This window comes from Salmo trutta, chromosome 19, assembly GCF_901001165.1.
Source record: "Salmo trutta chromosome 19, fSalTru1.1, whole genome shotgun sequence".
Classification (NCBI taxonomy): Eukaryota; Metazoa; Chordata; class Actinopteri; order Salmoniformes; family Salmonidae; genus Salmo; species Salmo trutta.
The window spans coordinates 30,188,043-30,208,629 of NC_042975.1; the positions used below are offsets into that span (position 1 = coordinate 30,188,043).

Sequence of the window (20,587 nt, forward strand, 5' to 3'; positions counted from 1 at the left end):
AGGTGGCATTCCTAGTGGCCGGTGACTTTAATGTAGGGAAACTTAAATCCGTTTTACCTAATTTCTATCAACATGTTAAATGTGCAACCAGAGGTAAAACAATTCTAGACCACCTCTACTCCACACACAGAGACGCGTACAAAGCTCTCCCTCGCCCTCCATTTGGCAAACCTGACAATAACTCTATCCTGATTCTTGCTTACAAGCAAAAATTAAAGAAGGAAGCCCCAGTGACTCGGTCTATAAAAAAAAGTGGTCAGATGAAGCAGAAGTACACCACATCAGTCACTGGCTTTATCAATAAGTGCATCGAGGACGTCGTCCCCACAGTGACTGTACATACATACCCCAACCAGAAGCCATGGATTACAGGCAACATTTGCACTGAGCTAAAGGGTAGAGCTGCCGCTTTCAAGGAGGGGAACTCTAACCCGGAAGCTTATAAGAAATCCCGCTATGCCCTCCGACGAACCATCAAACAGGCAAAGCTTCAATACAGGACTAAGATCAAATCGTACTACACCGGCTCTGAGGCTCGTCGGATGTGGCAGGGCTTGCAAACTATCTACCGACTACAAAGGGAAGCACAGCCGAGAGCTGCCCAGTGACACGAGCCTACCAGACGAGCTAAGTAACTTCTATGCTCGCTTCGAGACAAGTAACACAGAGGACCGTGTGATCAACCTCTCAGCCGATGTGAGGAAGACCTTTAAACAGGTCAACATTCACAAAGCCGCGGGGCCAGACGGATTACCAGGACGTTTACTCCGAGCATGCGCTGACCAACTGGCAAGTGTCTTCACTTACATTTTCAACCTCTCCCTGTCTGAGTCTGTAATACCAACATGTTTCAAGCAGACCACCATAGTCCCTGTGCCCAAGAACACTAAGGTAACCTGTCTAAATGACTACCGACCCGTAGTACTCATGTCTGTAGCCATGAAATGCTTTGAAAGGCTGGTCATGGCTCATCAACACCATTATCCAAGAAACCCTAGACCCACTCCAATTTGCATACCGCACCAACAGATCCACAGATGATGCAACCTCTATTGCACTCCACACTGCCCTTTCCCACCTGGACAAAAGGGACACCTATGTGAGAATGCTGTTCATTGACTACAGCTCAGTGTTCAACACCATAATGCCCTCAAAGCTCATCACTAAGCTAAGGATCCTGGGACTAAACACCTCCCTCTGCAACTGGATCCTGGACTTCCTGACGGGCCGCCCCCAGGTGGTAAGAGTAGGTAACAACACATCCTCAACACGGGGGCCCCTCAGGGATTTGTGCTCAGTTCCCTCCTGTATTCCCTGTTCACTCATAACTTCACAGCCAGGCACAACTCCAACACCATCATTAAGTTTGCTGATGACAACAGTGGTAGGCCTGATCACTGACAACGATGAGACAGCTTATAGGCAGGAGGTCAGAGACCTGACCATGTGATGCAAGGACAACAACCTCTCCCTCAACGTGATCAAGACAAAGGAGATGATTGTGGACTAGAGGAAAAAGAGGACCAAGCACGCCCCCATTGACATCGACGGGGGTGTAGTGGAGCAGGTTGAGAGCTTCAAGCTCCTTGGCGTCCACATCAACAACAAACTAACATGGTCCAAGCACACCAAGACAGTTGTGAAGAGGGCATGACAAAACCTATTCACCCTCAGGAGACTGAAAAGATTTGGCATGGGTCCTCAGATCCTCAAAAGATTTTACAGCTGCACCATCGAGAGCATCCTGACGGGTTGCATCACTGCCTGGTATGGCAACTGCTCAGCCTCCAACCGCAAGGCCCTAGAGGTTAGTGCATACGGCCCAGTACATCACCGGGGCCAAGCTTCCTGCCATCCAGGACCTCTATACCAGTCAGAGGAAGGCCCTAAAAATTGTCAAAGATTCCAGCTACCCTAGTCATAGACTGTTCTCTCTGCTACCGCACGGCAAGTGGTACCGGAGCGCCAAGTCTAGGTCCAAGAGGCTTCTAAACAGCTTTACCCCCAAGCCATAAGACTCCTGAACAGCTTATCAAATGGCTTCCCAGACTATTTGCACCCCCCCACGCTGCTGCTACTCTCTGTTATTATCTATGCATAGCCACTTCGACAACCCTACCTGCATGTACATACTACCTAAATTACCTAGACACCGGTGCCCCCACTCATTGACTCTGTACCGGTACCCCCTGTATATAGCCCTGCTATTGTTATTCTCTTTAATTATTTGATATTCTTATATCTTACTTTTTTCTTATTTAGGTATTTTCTTAAAACTGCATCGTTGGTTAAGGGCTTGTAAGTAAGCATTTCACTAAAGTCTACACCTGTTGTATTCGGCGCATTTGACAAATACAATTTGATTTGATTTAATCTCTTACATTTTTGTTAGAAAGGAAAGGGTTTAACACTGAAGAGAAAAAGATACAATCAGGATTTTTCTTTGGTGGTCTGTGGAGAGATAACTATAGTTAGCTAAGTCAGCCATTGGCTAGGCCATCAGAAGCTAGATAGAAGGCATCTGCCATGCAACTGTATTAGGGAAGAATTTTGGAGTGATGACACTGACTGGTAATGGGTGTGACTGTTTTTACAAAAACGTATGGAAACTTCTGCCTTCTCGAAGGCTGACAGGTCCTTGCACAATAGTGAGCAGTAGTTTTCCCAGGGTCTAGCTAACTTTTGTTGTAGGCTAGTTTGCAGTGGTTGCAGCAGGTGTTATTGAAGAGGATGTTGTTGCTAATTTGTAAGCGTTGCCCTTTTCAAGATCAACTTTCAACAAGAAGTTACATTTAAAATCATCAATCTGGTGAGATGAACTGCTGCTAGCTAGCTCATTGAAAATAACTGTGTATGAAACATTATTTCATTTAAAATGGCAGCATCCACATTAATGTAGAAGTGTTGAAAAACAATATTATATTATTTTTTACAATAAAAGTGTCTCCAAAATATAACAACGCTTTATTTACCATGCATTTCTATTGGGCACAAAATAATCTGAAACACAACCAAAACAAACAGCAAATGCATCCAACAAGTTTGTTGTGTCACAAGCTTGACAACTACAGTGCATTCAGAAAGTATTCAGACCCCGTCCTTTTTCAACATTAGTTATGTTACAGCCTTATTCTAAACTGGATTAAATAAAAATTAAAATTCCTCAATCTATACAAATTACCGCATAATGACAAACCTAAAACAGGTTTTTAGAAAATGTTGCACATTTATCAATAATAAAAAACAGAAATACCTTATTTACATTAGTATTCAGACCCTTTGCTATAAGATTAGAAATTGAGCTCAAGTGCATCCTGTTTCCATTGATCATCCTTGAGATGTTTCTACAACTTGATTGGAGTCCACCTGTGGTAAATTCAATTGATTGGACATGATTTGGAAAGGCACACACCTGTCTATATAAGGTCCCACAGTTGACAGTGCATGTCAGAGAAAAAACCAAGCTATGAGGTCAAAGTAATTGTCTGTAGAGCTCGGAGACAGGATTGTGTCGAGGCACAGATCTGGGGAAGGACACCACAACATTTCTGCAGCATTGAAGGTCCCCAAGCACACAATGGCCTCCAGTATTCTTAAATGGAAGAAGTTTGGAACCACCAAGACTCTTCCTGGAGCTGGCCACCCAGCCAAACTGAGCAATTGGAGGAGAAGGGCCTTGGTCAGGGAGGTGACCAAGAACTGATGGTCACTCTGACAGAGCTTCAGTTCCTCTGTGGTGATGGGAGAACCTTCCAAAAGGACAACCATCTCTGCAGCACTCCACCAATCAGGGCTTTATGATAGAGTGGCCAGATGGAAACCACTCCTCAGTAAAAGGCACAAGACAGCCCGCTTGGAGTTTGCCAAAAGGCACCTAAAGACTCAATGAAAAACAAGATTCTCTGGTCTGATGAAACTAAGATTGAACTCTTTGGCCTGAATGCCAAGCATCATGTCTGGAGGACACCTGGCACCATCCCTACGGTGAAGCATGGTGGTGGCAGCATCATGCTGTGGGGATGTTTTTCAGCGACAGGGACTAAGAGACTAGTCAGGATTAAGGGAAAGATGAACGGATCAAAGCATGATGAAAACATGCTCCAGAGCACTCAGGACCTCAGACTGGGGCGAAGGTTCACCTACCAACAGGACTATGACCCTAAGAACACAGCCAAGACAACACAGGAGTAACTTCGGGGCAAGTCTCTGAATGTCATTGAGTGGCCCAGCCAGAGCCTGGACTTGAACCCGATCGAACATCTCTGGAGACCTGAAAATAGCTGTGTAGTGACGCTCCCCATCCAACCTGACAGAGCTTGAGAGGATTTGCAGAGAAGAATGGGAGAAACTCGCCAAATACAGGTGTGCCAACTTGTCACGTCATACCCAAGAAGACTCGATGCTGTAATCGCTGCCAAGGTGCTTCAACAAAAAAACGAGTAAAGGGTCTGAATACTTCTGTAAATGTGATATTTCCGTGTTATATTTTTTTATAAATTACCAAAAATTTCTCCAAACCTGTTTCTGCTTTGTCATCATGGGGTATTGTGTGTTGATTGATGAGGGGGGAAAAAACTATTGAATCAATTTTAGAATAAGGCAGTAATGTAACAAAATGTGGAATAAGTCAAAGGGTCTGAATACTTTCAGAATGCACCGTATCTGTGACCAACAGATGCATATCTGTTTTCCCAGTCATGTGAAATCCATAGATTATGGACTATAGAATTGATTTCAATTGACTGATTTCCTTATATGAACTGTAAAACCTTTGAAATTGTTGCACGTTACATTTATATTTTGGTTCAGTATACATCATTGGCTGAAACTGAAGCAGGCCTTTTGGAGATCCCCGCAGGCCCACCGGGTCACGCTCTGGACAGGTACTGAGCCCTGTACAAACAATATGTCACGTGTATGAATGGTGCTATGGACTGTATGTGAACAGTCACAGACAGGTCATGCCACCAAGAGAGAGGGAGAATGCAGAGAAGATCTAGACTGTAATCTTTAATTTCCCCATCCATTTTTCATTATCAGACAAGTTATTCTGTCCATCTTAACCACAACAAAAAGACTCACTAAAGGAGAGGATAGCAATAACCTGTCAATGTGTATTCCTATATCCCCGTAATGGATAAGGTTAGGATCAGAGTTCTAGTAACCAGAGACTAGATCTGTGGTTAGTTGCTTCTACCTGGTCCCTGTAATGGCCTGTGTGTTGCGTCAGAAAGAGCCATGGGAACTAGGGGGTCACATTCCTCCTCCAGCTGGTCTTTATTTCACCCCCTCCACTACTTCTTATATTTCATAGCATGGTCTGCCAATGAACCGGAGCCGGAGTCTTTGCCACACTGTGCTGTAAAGTGACTATAAAGGAGAAAGAATGTAAACCTTTGCTTTGCTTAATGACATTTTAGAACCCCTCTAAACTGGACAGAACAGACGTGTTTGATGTCAGTATGAAGGGAGTTGCTTTGACAAACTGACTGTAAGCAATCAGGAATGCTCAGTGCAAGCCAGGAGCTGTACTTCAGGTCAACATAAGGAAAACAGTTTTTGAAATGCAACATGTAAAGTGTTGGCTTATTTCCCACAAATGTTGTTTACATCCCTGTTAGTGATCATTTTTCCTTTGCCAAGATAATATATCCACCTGACAGGTGTGGCATATCAAGAAGCTGATTAAACAGCATGATCATTACACAGGTGCACCTTGTGCTGGGGACAATAAAAGGCCACTCTAAAATGTGCAGTTTTGTCACACAACACAATACCACAGATGTCTCAAGTTTTGAGGGAGTGTGCAATTGGCATGCTGACTGCAGTAATGTCCACCAGAGCTGTTGCCAGAGAATTGAATGTTTATTTCTGTACCATAAGCTGCCTCCAACGTTGTTTTAGAGAATTTGGCAGTACGTCCAACCGGCCTCACAACCGCAGACCACATGTAACCACGCCAGCCCAGGACCTCCACATCCGGCTTCTTTACCTGCAGGATCGTCAGACCAGCCACCTGGACAGCTGATGAAAGTGTAGGTTTGCACAAACTGTCTCAGGAAAGCTCATATGCGTGCTCGTCATCCTCACCAGGGTCTTGACCTGATTGCAGTTTGGCTTCGTAACTGACTTCAGTGGGCAAATGCTCACCTTTGATGGCCACTGGCATGCTGGAGAAGTGTGCCCTTCACAGATGAATCCCGGTTTCAACTGTACCGGGCAGATTGCTGATGTCAACGTTGTGAACAGAGTGCCATGGTGGCGGTGGGGTTATGGTATGGGCAGGCATAAGCTACAGACAAACACAATTTTATCGATGGCAATTTGAATGCACAGAGATACCGAGATGAGATCCTCAGGGCCATTGTCGTGCCATTCATCTGCCACCATCCCCTCGTTTCAACATGATAATGCACGGCCCAATGTCGCAAGGATCTGTACACAATTCCTGGAAGCTGAAAATGTCCCAGTTCTTCAATGGCCTGGATACTCACCAGACATGTCACCCATTGGATATGTTTGAGATGCTCTGGATCGACGTGTACGACAGCGCGTTCCAGTTCCCGCTAATATCCAGCAACCTCACACAGCCATTGAAGACGAGTGGGACAACATTCCACGGGCCACAATCAACAGCCTGATCAAATCTATGCAAAGGAGATGAATTGCGCTACATGAGGCAAATGATGTTCACACCAGATGCGGACTGGTTTTCTGATCCAAGCACCTACCTTATTTATTAAGGTATCTGTGACCAACAGATGCATATCTGTATTCCCAGTCATGTGAAATCCATAGATTAGGGCCTAATTAATTAATTATTTCAATTGACTGATTTCCTTACATGAACTGTAATTCAGTAAAATCATTGAAACTGTTGCATTTATATTTTTGTTCAGAGTATATCACTGTTTGTAATCAAGGTTTTAAAATGCTGTGGCCTGACTCAGAAAATCTATACGGAACTTGTAAATATTGGAACCAATTTAGATTTAGACGACATGATATCCAACTTAGTACACGAAGTCTAGCAGAAACCTAGCAAGATAACAACGTATCGTTCAGTGTAAGCAAAGCCACATTAGAAACACCATTGCCTTGCAAGAAAACATGTTTCTCTTTTGAGAGAGGCTACCTAGGGCGGCATGTAGGCAGGTAGCCTAGTGGTTAGAGCGTTGGACTAGTAACCGTAAGGTTGCAAGATCGAATCCCCGAGCTGACAAGGTAAAAATCTGTTGTTCTGCCACTGAACAAGGTAGTAAATCCACTGTTCCTAGGCCGTCATTGAAAATAAGAATTTGTTCTTAACTCGCTTGCCTAGTTAAATAAAGGTAAAATAAATACAAATAAATAAAGTACAGTTATTGCATCTCTAAGATCTATGGAAGAAAACCATGAAAACACACAGTCAGATGTGAATAGAATACTGCTATGGTATAACAGTGTGTGTTATTTGTGGCACATAGTGTTTATGAAGACTTTATGAATGGTTTCTAGTTCGTTAAATGTGGGTCTGTGTATCTCCTGCAGCTGAGTGTGTAAGCTGAGCGTCTCCCTGCCATTTCCTGTCCCCCAGTGCATCCTGGGACCTCACAGTGGGGCTGCCAGATGGCTTTAATGTCACCCCAATCCAAACATCCCATCTGAGGAAGTAGAAAGGAAAATGTGTGTATGCGAGTGTGTGTGTCCTACCATCTTTATTACTGGTGACAGGGATGTTGTGGACGGTTCGGAGTTTGCAGCAGGAGCTGGTGAGGACCTGTAGCTCTACAGAGCTCAACTGACACGTCTGCAGATCTGAAGACAAACACAGAAATACATGGTCAATAAACCTGAACATAAAGCCAGGCTATAGGTTGTACAATGTGAATCCATGGTAGAGTTGAAAACACAGTGGTAAGAAGCCAATATCACCGTCTGCTCACTCTCAAATTGTATTGGTCACATACACATATTTATCAGATGTTATTGGTCACATACACATATTTAGCAGATGTTATTGGTCACATACACATATTTAGCAGATGTTATTGGTCGCATACACATATTTAGCAGATGTTATTGGTTGCATACACATATTTAGCAGATGTTATTGGTCGCATACACATACGTAACAGATGTTATTGGTCACATACACATATTTAGCAGATGTTATTGGTCGCATACACATATTTAGCAGATGTTATTGGTCGCATACACATATTTAGCAGATGTTATTGGTCGCATACACATATTTAGCAGATGTTATTGGTCGCATACACATATTTAGCAGATGTTATTGGTCGCATACACATATTTAGCAGATGTTATTGGTCGCATACACATATTTAGCAGATGTTATTGGTCGCATACACATATTTAGCAGATGTTATTGGTCGCATACACATATTTAGCAGATGTTTATTGGTCGCATACACATATTAGCAGATGTTATTGGTCGCATACACATATTTAGCAGATGTTATTGGTCGCATACACATATTTAGCAGATGTTATTGGTCGCATACACATATTTAGCAGATGTTATTGGTCGCATACACATATTTAGCAGATGTTATTGGTCACATACACATATTTAGCAGATGTTATTGGTCACATACACATATTTAGCAGATGTTATTGGTCACATACACATACGTAACAGATGTTATTGGTCACATACACATACTTAGCAGATGTTATTGGTCACATACACATATTTAGCAGATGTTATTGGTCGCATACACATACGTAACAGATGTTATTGGTCACATACACATACTTAGCAGATGTTATTGGTCGCATACACATATTTAGCAGATGTTATTGGTCGCATACACATACACAACAGATGTTATTGGTCACATACACATATTTAGCAGATGTTATTGGTCACATACACATACGTAACAGATGTTATTGGTCACATACACATATTTAGCAGATGTTATTGGTCACATACACATATTTAGCAGATGTTATTGGTCACATACACATACGTAACAGATGTTATTGGTCACATACACATACGTAACAGATGTTATTGGTCACATACACATATTTTTCAGATGTTATTGGTCACATACACATATTTAGCAGATGTTATTGGTCACATACACATATTTAGCAGATGTTATTGGTCACATACACATACGTAACAGATGTTATTGGTCACATACACATATTTAGCAGATGTTATTGGTCACATACACATACGTAACTGATGTCATTGGTCACATACACATATTTAGCAGATGTTATTGGTCACATACGTAACAGATGTTATTGGTCGCATACACATATTTAGCAGATGTTATTGGTCGCATACACATATTTATCAGATGTTATTGGTCACATACACATATTTAGCAGATGTTATTGGTCGCATACACATATTTAGCAGATGTTATTGGTCACATACACAAACGTAACAGATGTTATTGGTCACATACACATATTTAGCAGATGTTATTGGTCACATACACATCCGTAACAGATGTTATTGGTCACATACGTAACAGATGTTATTGGTCACATACACATATTTATCAGATGTTATTGGTCGCATACACATATTTATCAGATGTTATTGGTCACATACACATATTTAGCAGATGTTATTGGTCGCATACACATATTTAGCAGATGTTATTGGTCACATACACAAACGTAACAGATGTTATTGGTCACATACACATATTTAGCAGATGTTATTGGTCACATACACATACGTAACAGATGTTATTGGTCACATACACATATTTAGCAGATGTTATTGGTCACATACACATATTTAGCAGATGTTATTGGTCACATACACATACGTAACAGATGTCATTGGTCACATACACATATTTAGCAGATGTTATTGGTCACATACGTAACAGATGTTATTGGTCGCATACACATATTTATCAGATGTTATTGGTCGCATACACATATTTATCAGATGTTATTGGTCACATACACAAACGTAACAGATGTTATTGGTCATATACACATATTTAGCAGATGTTATTGGTCACATACACATACGTAACAGATGTTATTGGTCACATACACATACTTAGCAGATGTTATTGGTCACATACACATATTTATCAGATGTTATTGGTCACATACACATATTTATCAGATGTTATTGGTCACATACACATATTTAGCAGATGTTATTGGTCACATACACATATTTAGCAGATGTTATTGGTCACATACACATACGTAACAGATGTTATTGGTCACATACACATATTTAGCAGATGTTATTGGTCATATACACATATTTAGCAGATGTTATTAGTCACATACACATACGTAACAGATGTTATTGGTCACATACACATATTTAGCAGATGTTATTGGTCGCATACACATATTTATCAGATGTTATTGGTCGCATACACATATTTAGCAGATGTTATTGGTCGCATACACATATTTAGCAGATGTTATTGGTCACATACACATACGTAACAGATGTTATTGGTCACATACACATATTTATCAGATGTTATTGGTCACATACACATATTTAGCAGATGTTATTGGTCACATACACATATTTAGCAGATGTTATTGGTCACATACACATACGTAACAGATGTTATTGGTCACATACACATATTTATCAGATGTTATTGGTCACATACACATATTTAGCAGATGTTATTGGTCACATACACATACGTAACAGATGTCATTGGTCACATACACATATTTAGCAGATGTTATTGGTCACATACACATACGTAACAGATGTTATTGGTCACATACACATATTTAGCAGATGTTATTGGTCACATACACATATTTAGCAGATGTTATTGGTCACATACACATACGTAACAGATGTCATTGGTCACATACACATATTTAGCAGATGTTATTGGTCACATACGTAACAGATGTTATTGGTCGCATACACATATTTATCAGATGTTATTGGTCGCATACACATATTTATTAGATGTTATTGGTCACATACACAAACGTAACAGATGTTATTGGTCATATACACATATTTAGCAGATGTTATTGGTCACATACACATACGTAACAGATGTTATTGGTCACATACACATACTTAGCAGATGTTATTGGTCACATACACATATTTATCAGATGTTATTGGTCACATACACATATTTATCAGATGTTATTGGTCACATACACATATTTAGCAGATGTTATTGGTCACATACACATATTTAGCAGATGTTATTGGTCACATACACATACGTAACAGATGTTATTGGTCACATACACATATTTAGCAGATGTTATTGGTCGCATACACATATTTAAAAAAGTAAAATAATGGAATTAAGAAGTATAGAAATATTAGGAGTCCGGAGTATAAATATGTGATGGGCTGTATAGCCATTATGGACAGTATGTGGATAGAATATGTAGTATATCTGAATAATATGTAGTATATCTGAAGAATGCATAAGATAAAATAGTATGTACAGCAATAGCTGAATAGGATGGCCTTGACTAGAATACAGTATATTCATAAGAAATGGGTACAACAGTGTGTAAACGTTATTAAAGTGACCAGTATTCCATGTCTATGTACATAGACTCCTCCTGTACCTTTCTTCTGTAGTTTTTGGATGCTCTCCCTCCACTCTGACCTCTCATAGTCTGAAGACAGGAGGAACAGGTAGCTCTGAGGATAAAATGGGGGAAACTTTCAGGAAAAAGTGGAAATCACATTTTATAGGACAACCGCTCCCTCCAGTGGTGGAAAAATAACAGTACATCAATATTGCAATCATGGACATAGCCGCTAATCCTAACCACAGATTTAGAGTAGAGGTCGACCGATTATGATTTTTCAAAGCCGATACCGATTATTGGAGGACCAAAAAAACTGATTCCGATTAATCGTCTGATTTTAATATATATATTTGTAATGAAGACAGTTACAACAATACTGAATGAACAATTTGATTTTAACTTAATATAATATATAAATAAAATCAATTTAGTCTCAAATAAATAATGAAATATGTTCAATTTGGTTTAAATAATGCAAAAACAAAGTGTTGGAGAAGAAAGTAAAAGTGCAATATGTGCCATGTAAGAAAGATAACGTTTAAGTTCCTAGCTCAGAAATCGGCCCAAATGAATTGGCCATTCCGATGAATCGGTCGAGTAATTGTCTGTATAGTTTTTGGGCCTTTTCCCCCAGCATTGTCTCAGCCATACCCACAGCAGCAGGAAGAATTAAGCCCTCCACAATAGTATGGGGCTTGCCTGTCCTAGCCACTCAGTAGCTCACCATATAAGACACTTCTAGCCCCTTCTTATTAATGGTATCTGTTGCTTTTATACATGTCTTACTACTCGAAAGTCGTCTTTATTCTCGCTCAAACTCCCGTGGCTTATTTTTCATATTGGCATGTTTTGTTTCTAAATGTCTGCACAAGAGTGAAGGTTTCCCCCGAGAGAGTAACGGTTAATGTGATTGGATGTTAATTATTTGACTAGGCTACCTGTATTTGACATTGTGTTGTTATTTCGCTGAACACTAGATGGTTTAATTTTATTTTTGGTAGTGAAATGAGGCTACTCAGGTGAGAAAAAAACCTCACCCAAAAAAACCTCTATAAATGGACTGTTAGAAAATGTAAAGAAATGTGAATCCCATTTTATTGGATTACCCCCGACGGCAGTGCGTGCCTCAGTTTGGGACTAGCTGCACTAGAGGAATTGCCATGTCATGTACAGAGCATCTCCGTCTTGGAGAATTGTACGGCGGCTAGTTTGTCTTCACCTCACTCCTTTGTGAGGTTCTATCTCCTGGATGCAACTGCACCCTCCCCAGCGCACCCTGGAGCTGAGTAGGCTGGATCAGGAATATTACCATGTACCACAACAGGCTTCTCAGGAAGCAAGCTATTGGCAATCAGGGTGTTTTGCAAGTGTCCCATAGTGAGATGTCGAACCGAGTCGACTGAAAGAGAACTTTGGTGTGACAGTATGTAACCCTGATTCTCTGTAGGAGACATCTCACCAGACTTGTGGAAGAGGTAGTTCTTAGAAAGGTTTCCTCAGAGTAGTGCAGGTTGTTATATAGATGTGCATGCCATACACCAATAAAGCTCTGATTGGCCTGTTAGGCATGATTGAATACGGCTTCAACCAATGACTTGCAAAAAAGGGCGTGTCCCATAGTGAGACGTCGCACTCATCTCTTTCAGAGGACCGGGGTTACATAACGTAACCTAAAGTTTCCAACAGGCCAATATTCTACATACTTTAGCTCAGAAAACATGGTAATGAACTACAATGCCCATAATCCATTGCACACCTACTTGTCCGATCTGGGTAGCCACGGAAACAGAGAGCAGTTGCTTCACGAGCTATCTCTACCTGAAAACACATGCTGTAAGTCAGGGATGGGCAACTGTTGGCCCTTCTGAAAGCCCTCGAAACAAAACATTTTTTTAGATAATCTAACCAAAACAACCTCAAAAAGCACTAATCGCTCAAAATAGATCTGATCCAGGGCCAGTGTTTAGGCACCAGTAGTTTACCTTGCCGTGTTTGTTGTGGATGCGGAAGGGGATGGTGGGTGAGTGTAACAGCAGCCAGGACTCCTGCTCATTCATCTTCTTCCTCAGACGCTCCACGTTACGACTCTGGCCCTTCAGCGCTTTCTACACACACAGAAACAAACGGGACAATAGTTTTTTTACCTAAACATGAAAACTCCATCAGGTAGAATTCATAGCAAGCAGTGCACTGGAATGACATTCAGATGAACTGGAAAAACATTCACTCTCATGGGATGGTATGCCAAAAATAACTAACTGAAAGTCACACCTCCAATAAGCCACAAATATGACTGTATTGAGGCATATGTCACTGTGCTTCTATGGCTATATGCACCATGCCACTGCCTACTTCCTTTGTTCATTTAGCAAACAAGACAGCTCATAATCAGTGCCTTTATCACAGTCAACACACCTATATCTTGGCAGCGATTACAGCCTCAAGTCTTCTTGGGTTTGACGCTAAAAGCTTGGCACACCTGTATTTGAGGAGTTTCTCCCCGTCTTCTCTGCAGATCCTCTCAAGCTTTGTCAGGTTGAATGGGGAGCATCGCTGCACAGCTATTTTCAAGTTTCTCCAGAGATGTTCGATCGGGTTCAAGTCCAGGCTCTGGCTGGGCCACTCAAGGACATTCAGAGACTCCTGCATTGTCTTGGCTATGTGCTTTTCGCCGTTTTCCTGTTGGAAGGTGAACCTTCGCCCCAGTCTGATGTCCCGAGCGCTCTGGAGTAGGTTTTCATCAAGGATCTCTGTACTTTCATATTTCACCGTTCATATTTTGCTTGATCCTGACTAGTCTCCCAGTCCCTGCTGCTGAAAAACATCCCCACAGAATGATGCTGCTACCACAATGATTCACCGTAGGGATGGTGCCAGGTTTCCTCCAGACGTGACGCATGGCATTCAGGCCAAAGAGTTCAATCTTGGTTTCATCAGACCAGAGAATCTTGTTTCATGTCTGAGTCATTTAGGTGCCTTTTGGCAAACTCCAAGCAGGCGTCATGTGCCTTTTACTGAGGAGTGGTTTCCGTCTGGCCACTCTACCCTAAAGGCCTGATTGGTGGAGTGCTGCAGAGATGGTTGTCCTTCTGGAAGGTTCTCCCATCTCCACAGAGGAACTCTGGAGATCTGTCAGAGTAACCATCCGGTTCTTGGTCACCTCTCTGACCAAGGCCCTTCTACCCTGATTGCTCAGTTTGGTTGTGTGGCCAGCCTTCCCTGTAGCTCAGTTGGTAGAGCATGGTGTTTGCAACACCAGGGTTGTGGGTTCGATTCCCACGGGGGACCAGCACAGAAAAAAAAATGTATGATATGTATGAAATTGTATGAAATGTATGCATTCACTACTGTAAGTCGCTCTGGATAAGAGCGTCTGCTAAATGACTAAAATGTAAATGTAAATGCAATAGGAAGAGTCTTGGTGGTTCCAAACTTCTTCCATTTAAGAATACTGGAGGCCACTGTGTGCTTGGGGACCTTCAATGCTGCAGAAATGTTTGGTACCCTTCCCCAGACTTGCGCCTCGACACAATCCTGTCTCGGAGCTCTACAGACAATTCCTACGATCTCATGGGTTGGTTTTTGCTCTGACATGCACTGTCAACTGTGGGACCTTTTTATAGACAGGTGTGTGCCTTTCCAAATCATGTCCAATCAATTGAATTTACCGCAGGTGGTCTGCTAACAAGTTGAAGAAACATCTCAAGAATGATCAATGGAAACAGGATGCACCTGAGCTCAATTTCGAGTCTCATAGCAAAGGGTCTGAATACTTATGTAAATAAGGTATGTTTTTTATTTTAATAATATAACCTGTTTTCGCTTTGCCATTATGGGGTATTGTGTCCAAAATGTTTAATCCATTTTAGAATAAGGCTGTAACGTAACAAAATGTGGAAAAATTCTGAATACTTTGCGAACGCGCTGTACATACAGTAAAGTGCTGACTCCGTCTAGATGATCCTTCTCTTTTAGTGGGTGTGGCTCAGACACAAAGATCTCTAGTCCCCGGCCGACCTCTCTAAGGGAAACGGACCTCTCTAAGGGAAACGGACCTCTCTAAGGGAAACCGACCTCTCTAAGGGAAACCGACCTCTCTAAGGGAAACCGACCTCTCTAAGGGAAACCGACCTCTCTAAGGGAAACGGACCTCTCTAAGGGAAACGGACCTCTCTAAGGGAAACGGACCTCTCTAAGGGAAACGGATCTCTCTAAGGGAAACGGACCTCTCTAAGGGAAACAGTGAGGGGAACTTCTCCAATACCATAACAGTAGTGTGATGAGACCAGAGGAACCCAGCCTTAATCACACAGCCAGGCAGGCAGGTTCTAATGGAAAGAGTAAGAAACACAGACCCTAGGGCTCCTAGGATGGACACACCCAGGGAACCCAGTGCAGACCTGGGGGCCTGGGCTGGGCAGGAGACTGTTCCTCCACAGTGTCCTACTGGAAGAGGGGGTCTGGTCTTAAGAGACTGGAGCCCTGACCATGACCTGACACAGTGGGAGGCAGAGGAAGGGCCGCATCACTGCCATTTTGGATTCGTTTTGGGTCAATGAAGAACTATTAGGTTTAGTTTAAATACGTATCTTCTTAAAGACTTACCTGGATAAATAGAAAGAAACAAAAAATAACAAACAAACGGACAAAACATACATAATCATCACCTTCTCCTTCTGGATGTCACTCTTGATGACTGAGATCTTGATCTTTATTTCCTCTATCTCGTGTTCTGGCAGCACCTGGATGTGGGGAAGGACATCTGAGTCATCCAGCAACTGGAAGGTCAGGTCTGCCAGGGGGATGTACCACTTACACTCATACTGCTGGTGTCTCCTAGAGAGAGAGAGAGAGAGAGAGAGAGAGAGAGCGAGAGCGAGACAGAGAGAGAGCGAGACAGAGAGAGAGCGAGACAGAGAGAGAGCGAGACAGAGAGAGAGCGAGACAGAGAGAGAGCGAGACAGAGAGAGAGCGAGACAGAGAGAGAGCGAGACAGAGAGAGAGCGAGACAAAGAGAGAGCGAGACAAAGAGAGAGCGAGACAAAGAGAGAGCGAGACAAAGAGAGAGCGAGACAAAGAGAGAGCGAGACAAAGAGAGAGCGAGACAGAGAGAGAGCGAGACAGAGAGAGAGCGAGACAAAGAGAGAGCGAGACCAAGAGAGAGCGAGACAAAGAGAGAGCGAGACAAAGAGAGAGCGAGCTCAATATCATTAATATCTTTTAGAGGAGCCTGGAGGGACAAAGACAATGAGGAAATAGTCATTATATGCATGCCTCCGGATGAGTCATGCCGGTGTCTCGGACCACATTTTTGGATGAATCATAAATTGTCTTTAATAGTGTTAGAGATGTAATGGTGTTGGGAGTATTTGTATTCCCCTTAACGAGCTTTCATTATCATTCCTGAAGCCAGGATCGTACACTCATTAACACAGGAATACATTAAGCCTCCAATTGGTGCAAACCTCATCAAAAATGATGGGATGGGTTATATGGCAACAAAACTACATACCATGTCCTGTTTTAACCCTGAAGTAAAATACAGCACAACAAACAAATAATAGTATGACTTCTCTTTTTAGATGAGTCTTTTTATTTGGCTAGTTAAATAACTTGAGTGTTCAAATCAAAATGTATTTGTCACATGTGCCGAATACAACAGGTGTAGACCTTACAGTGAAATGCTTACTTACAAGCCCTTAACCAACAATGCAGTATTTAAGAAAACAGAGTGAAGTGTTTTGGCTGTATTGAACTATATAGGGATGGAGATAGCAAATACCTCTCTCTTGTATTGTCTCTTCATCCCAATATGTACCCTCACTCCCACCCCCTCATTCACCTGCACATCCCTCCATTTTTCACGAGACCTCCTCTCCTCCTTAATACAGGGTGAGATCTTCTCATCTCAGTGTAGTCCATGGTGTTTTACTGTCTTCTCTAAGATAAGTATCTGTATTGATGCACTGTTTAAATCCCCAGCAGTGTTTAGGCTGATCTAGTGTGAATAAACACTCTCTATTGCAGACTGAGGTACAGATGATTACAGGGACAGAGACTGGCATTGATGGTGTTGAATAAAATCTACATATCTAATCTCCCCCGTCTGTCCACAGCACTATGAAGCTCCCAGATGAGATTTTCACAGCCGTAATTTACCATAATCACACATTAATGTACCTCTGGTTCATCTGAATATATTGGGAAAGGTTGCTATATTACTGGTATACAGCAATTATTTAAGAGGAGGAATAGGGCTTTAGAATCAATAGAAACATTATAGAAACATTAATAATCCACAATGACTGAGTAGATAGAGGGATTGAACAGTATTAAGGTTTCTCAGTCCAGACCAGAGGACACATAAGCTGCATCCCAAATGCTACCCTATTCAATATATTGCACACTACTTTTGACCAGGGCCCATAAGGGAATAAGTTGCCATTAGGGACACAGAGACAAAAAGCTAAAGCTACAGACAACAAATTGATTTACAGACTGGTGGTAACCTTGACAATGCCAGTTGCCTGTATGTCCTTCACACGGTTAGGTAGCAGGAAGCAACGACTGTCAATCATAATCAACCCTAACCTGCCAAACAATGTTAACCGTGCCGAGAGGAAAATGACATAGGGTCATGGTAGGCAATCCTGTAAATTAAACACTTCATCTATGGCCGTGTATGCTGTCATTCCCATCGATACACACACACACACACACACACACACACACACACACACACACACACACACACACACACTTTGCCTCAGGCCCAAACACCAGATTGAGACCAGCTGGAAATACACGCCTTGCTCCATGCTATGTATTTCCTAACATCCAGATATCCACTACATCAATTGCTTCATATTCAGCATTATACGAGCCCTCCATTCACTATTCTGAACCCTTTCTCCACAAGTCTACAGCACCAGACCATTCACTATTCTGAACCCTTTCTCCACAAGTCTACAGCACCAGACCATTCACTATTCTGAACCCTTTCTCCACAAGTCTACAGCACCAGACCATTCACTATTCTGAACCCTTTCTCCACAAGTCTACAGCACCAGACCATTCACTATTCTGAACCCTTTCTCCACAAGTCTACAGCACCAGACCATTCACTATTCTGAACCCTTTCTCCACAAGTCTACAGCACCAGACCATTCACTATTCTGAACCCTTTCTCCACAAGTCTACAGCACCAGACCATTCACTATTCTGAACCCTTTCTCCACAAGTCTACAGCACCAGACCATTCACTATTCTGAACCCTTTCTCCACAAGTCTACAGCACCAGACCATTCACTATTCTGAACCCTTTCTCCACAAGTCTACAGCACCAGACTGTCTTCCTATTTATTATGACATCAAAGAACACTTGGGAGTTACAAAACGGAGGAAATAATAATTGCAGTGAGAGAGAATCCCTTCAGAGCAGGGCTGTTATTCATCTTGATACACTGTTGTCATATTTCATACACTGTTGGCATATTTCATACACTGTTGGCATATTTCATACACTGTTGGCATATTTCATACACTGTTGTCATATTTCATACACTGTTGTCATATTTCATACACTGCCACAGCAGAGCTGACAGGACCCCATAAAACCTGATCAACTCTATTAGAATTCTGTAGGAATACGGGATAAGCTTTCAGTCTGCCTCATTTAAGGAGAGCCTATTGGAGAATGTGCCCTGTATCACCAACTACACATCTCTTGCTTTCGCTCCCTCTCTCTTTCTCTCCTATCAAATGGAGCTGTGGTAGACTCAGTGGAGAGAGAGGGCGAGAGGATGCAGGGAGATATTGTTATGGGGAGTGTATTCTCTCACAGCCTCTCTCAGTGAGGGGGGAGGGAAGGAGAGGCGGAGGAGAGTCTTAGTGCTAATATGTACGACTTATTCTCTCTCCAGTCACACACACTGGCCTGCAGTGATGGGCTATGGCCTCAACCAGCCGCTCTGCTCACCCCCCCACCCGTCAACAGAACAAACTGAAAACACTGCCATCAACTCACACTGGAGACCACAGTGTATAATATGCAGAGTGAATAGCACAGGGGGCATGTTTCTGCCTGAATGTGCATGAGTATGTGATGACCTACCCTGCAGAGGTCTTCTTCATCTTGGCACAGAGCAGCAGGTCTGTAAAGAGGAAGACGTGACGCAGCTTCCTGGAGCCCTCCGACATCTCCACCAGGAAACCATCCTTCACCAGCTGACGAGCCTACCAGGGAGAGAAACTCCATGACATCACTTCCTGTGGAACGTACTGCACAGGGCAGCTAGTCTAGCTGTAAACATTCACTTCCTGTTCTGAGCCCTGGGCCTAGTCTGAGGGATACTGCCTCTCTCACACACACAGTTAAAGAGACAGGATGTACTGTAGGAGGTATAGGTCAGAGTTCAGCAATATGAAAGAACATCACTTGTTGTCTATATTTTCTTGTTGTCTACATTCTCCATGACAGTTGTTTTAAAGCAAGAGAATCATCAGCTAAATAAGCCACTAAGAACTGAAAACACTCCCCCCTTTCCCCCTCTGCATCTGTCCATCTCTAGCGAGCCAACTAGGAAACCTGAAATAAGGCCGAGCTAAACCAGAACTGGAGTAATGGGAAAAGTGTGAGCCAAAATGGGCAGAGACAGTTTTTCATTTCTGGTACCAGAAAGACAATGAATGGAGAACTGACTGGGAGGCTAAAAACTGACTGAATGGAATAGGGATATAGAGAGAGGGAAAAATGATGGGAGAAAGGAAGGACTTAGCAGGCAGAGACTGTAAAAAGCCTAAACTCAGAGAGGAGCATTAAGACGAGAAAAGCAGAAATGACAGAACAAAACAAAGGTAGTGTTAGAAAGAGGAAATATCAAACAACCCTACAATGCAGAGAGGCAGAGAGAGGCAGGGAGAGGCAGGGAGAGAGAGAGAGAGAGAGAGAGCGAGAGAGAGAGAGAGAGAGAGAGAGAGAGAGAGAGAGAGGAGAGAGAGAGAGAGATGGGCAGAGAGAGAGAGAGAGGCAAGAGAGAGAGAGAGG

The 20,587-nt window shown here is 42.4% G+C and overlaps 1 protein-coding gene across 6 annotated transcripts in view; it reads right to left on the minus strand.

Moving 5' to 3' along the window:
• abr (ABR activator of RhoGEF and GTPase) overlaps window positions 1-20,587 on the minus strand; it is a 233,895-nt gene that overhangs the window by 84,449 nt on the left and 128,859 nt on the right. For 3 of the 6 annotated variants that reach the window (XM_029700420.1, XM_029700422.1, XM_029700424.1), the window contains 6 exons: window positions 19,655-19,776; window positions 16,209-16,377; window positions 13,524-13,646; window positions 11,575-11,650; window positions 7,693-7,797; window positions 4,519-4,527 (listed from right to left, as the gene is read on the minus strand). In XM_029700420.1, the coding sequence (XP_029556280.1) occupies window positions 4,519-4,527; window positions 7,693-7,797; window positions 11,575-11,650; window positions 13,524-13,646; window positions 16,209-16,377; window positions 19,655-19,776 (604 nt within the window). The remainder of the gene's footprint in view (window positions 1-4,518; window positions 4,528-7,692; window positions 7,798-11,574; window positions 11,651-13,523; window positions 13,647-16,208; window positions 16,378-19,654; window positions 19,777-20,587) is intronic. The other 3 variants (XM_029700423.1, XM_029700421.1, XM_029700425.1) reach the window with 1 other exon arrangement.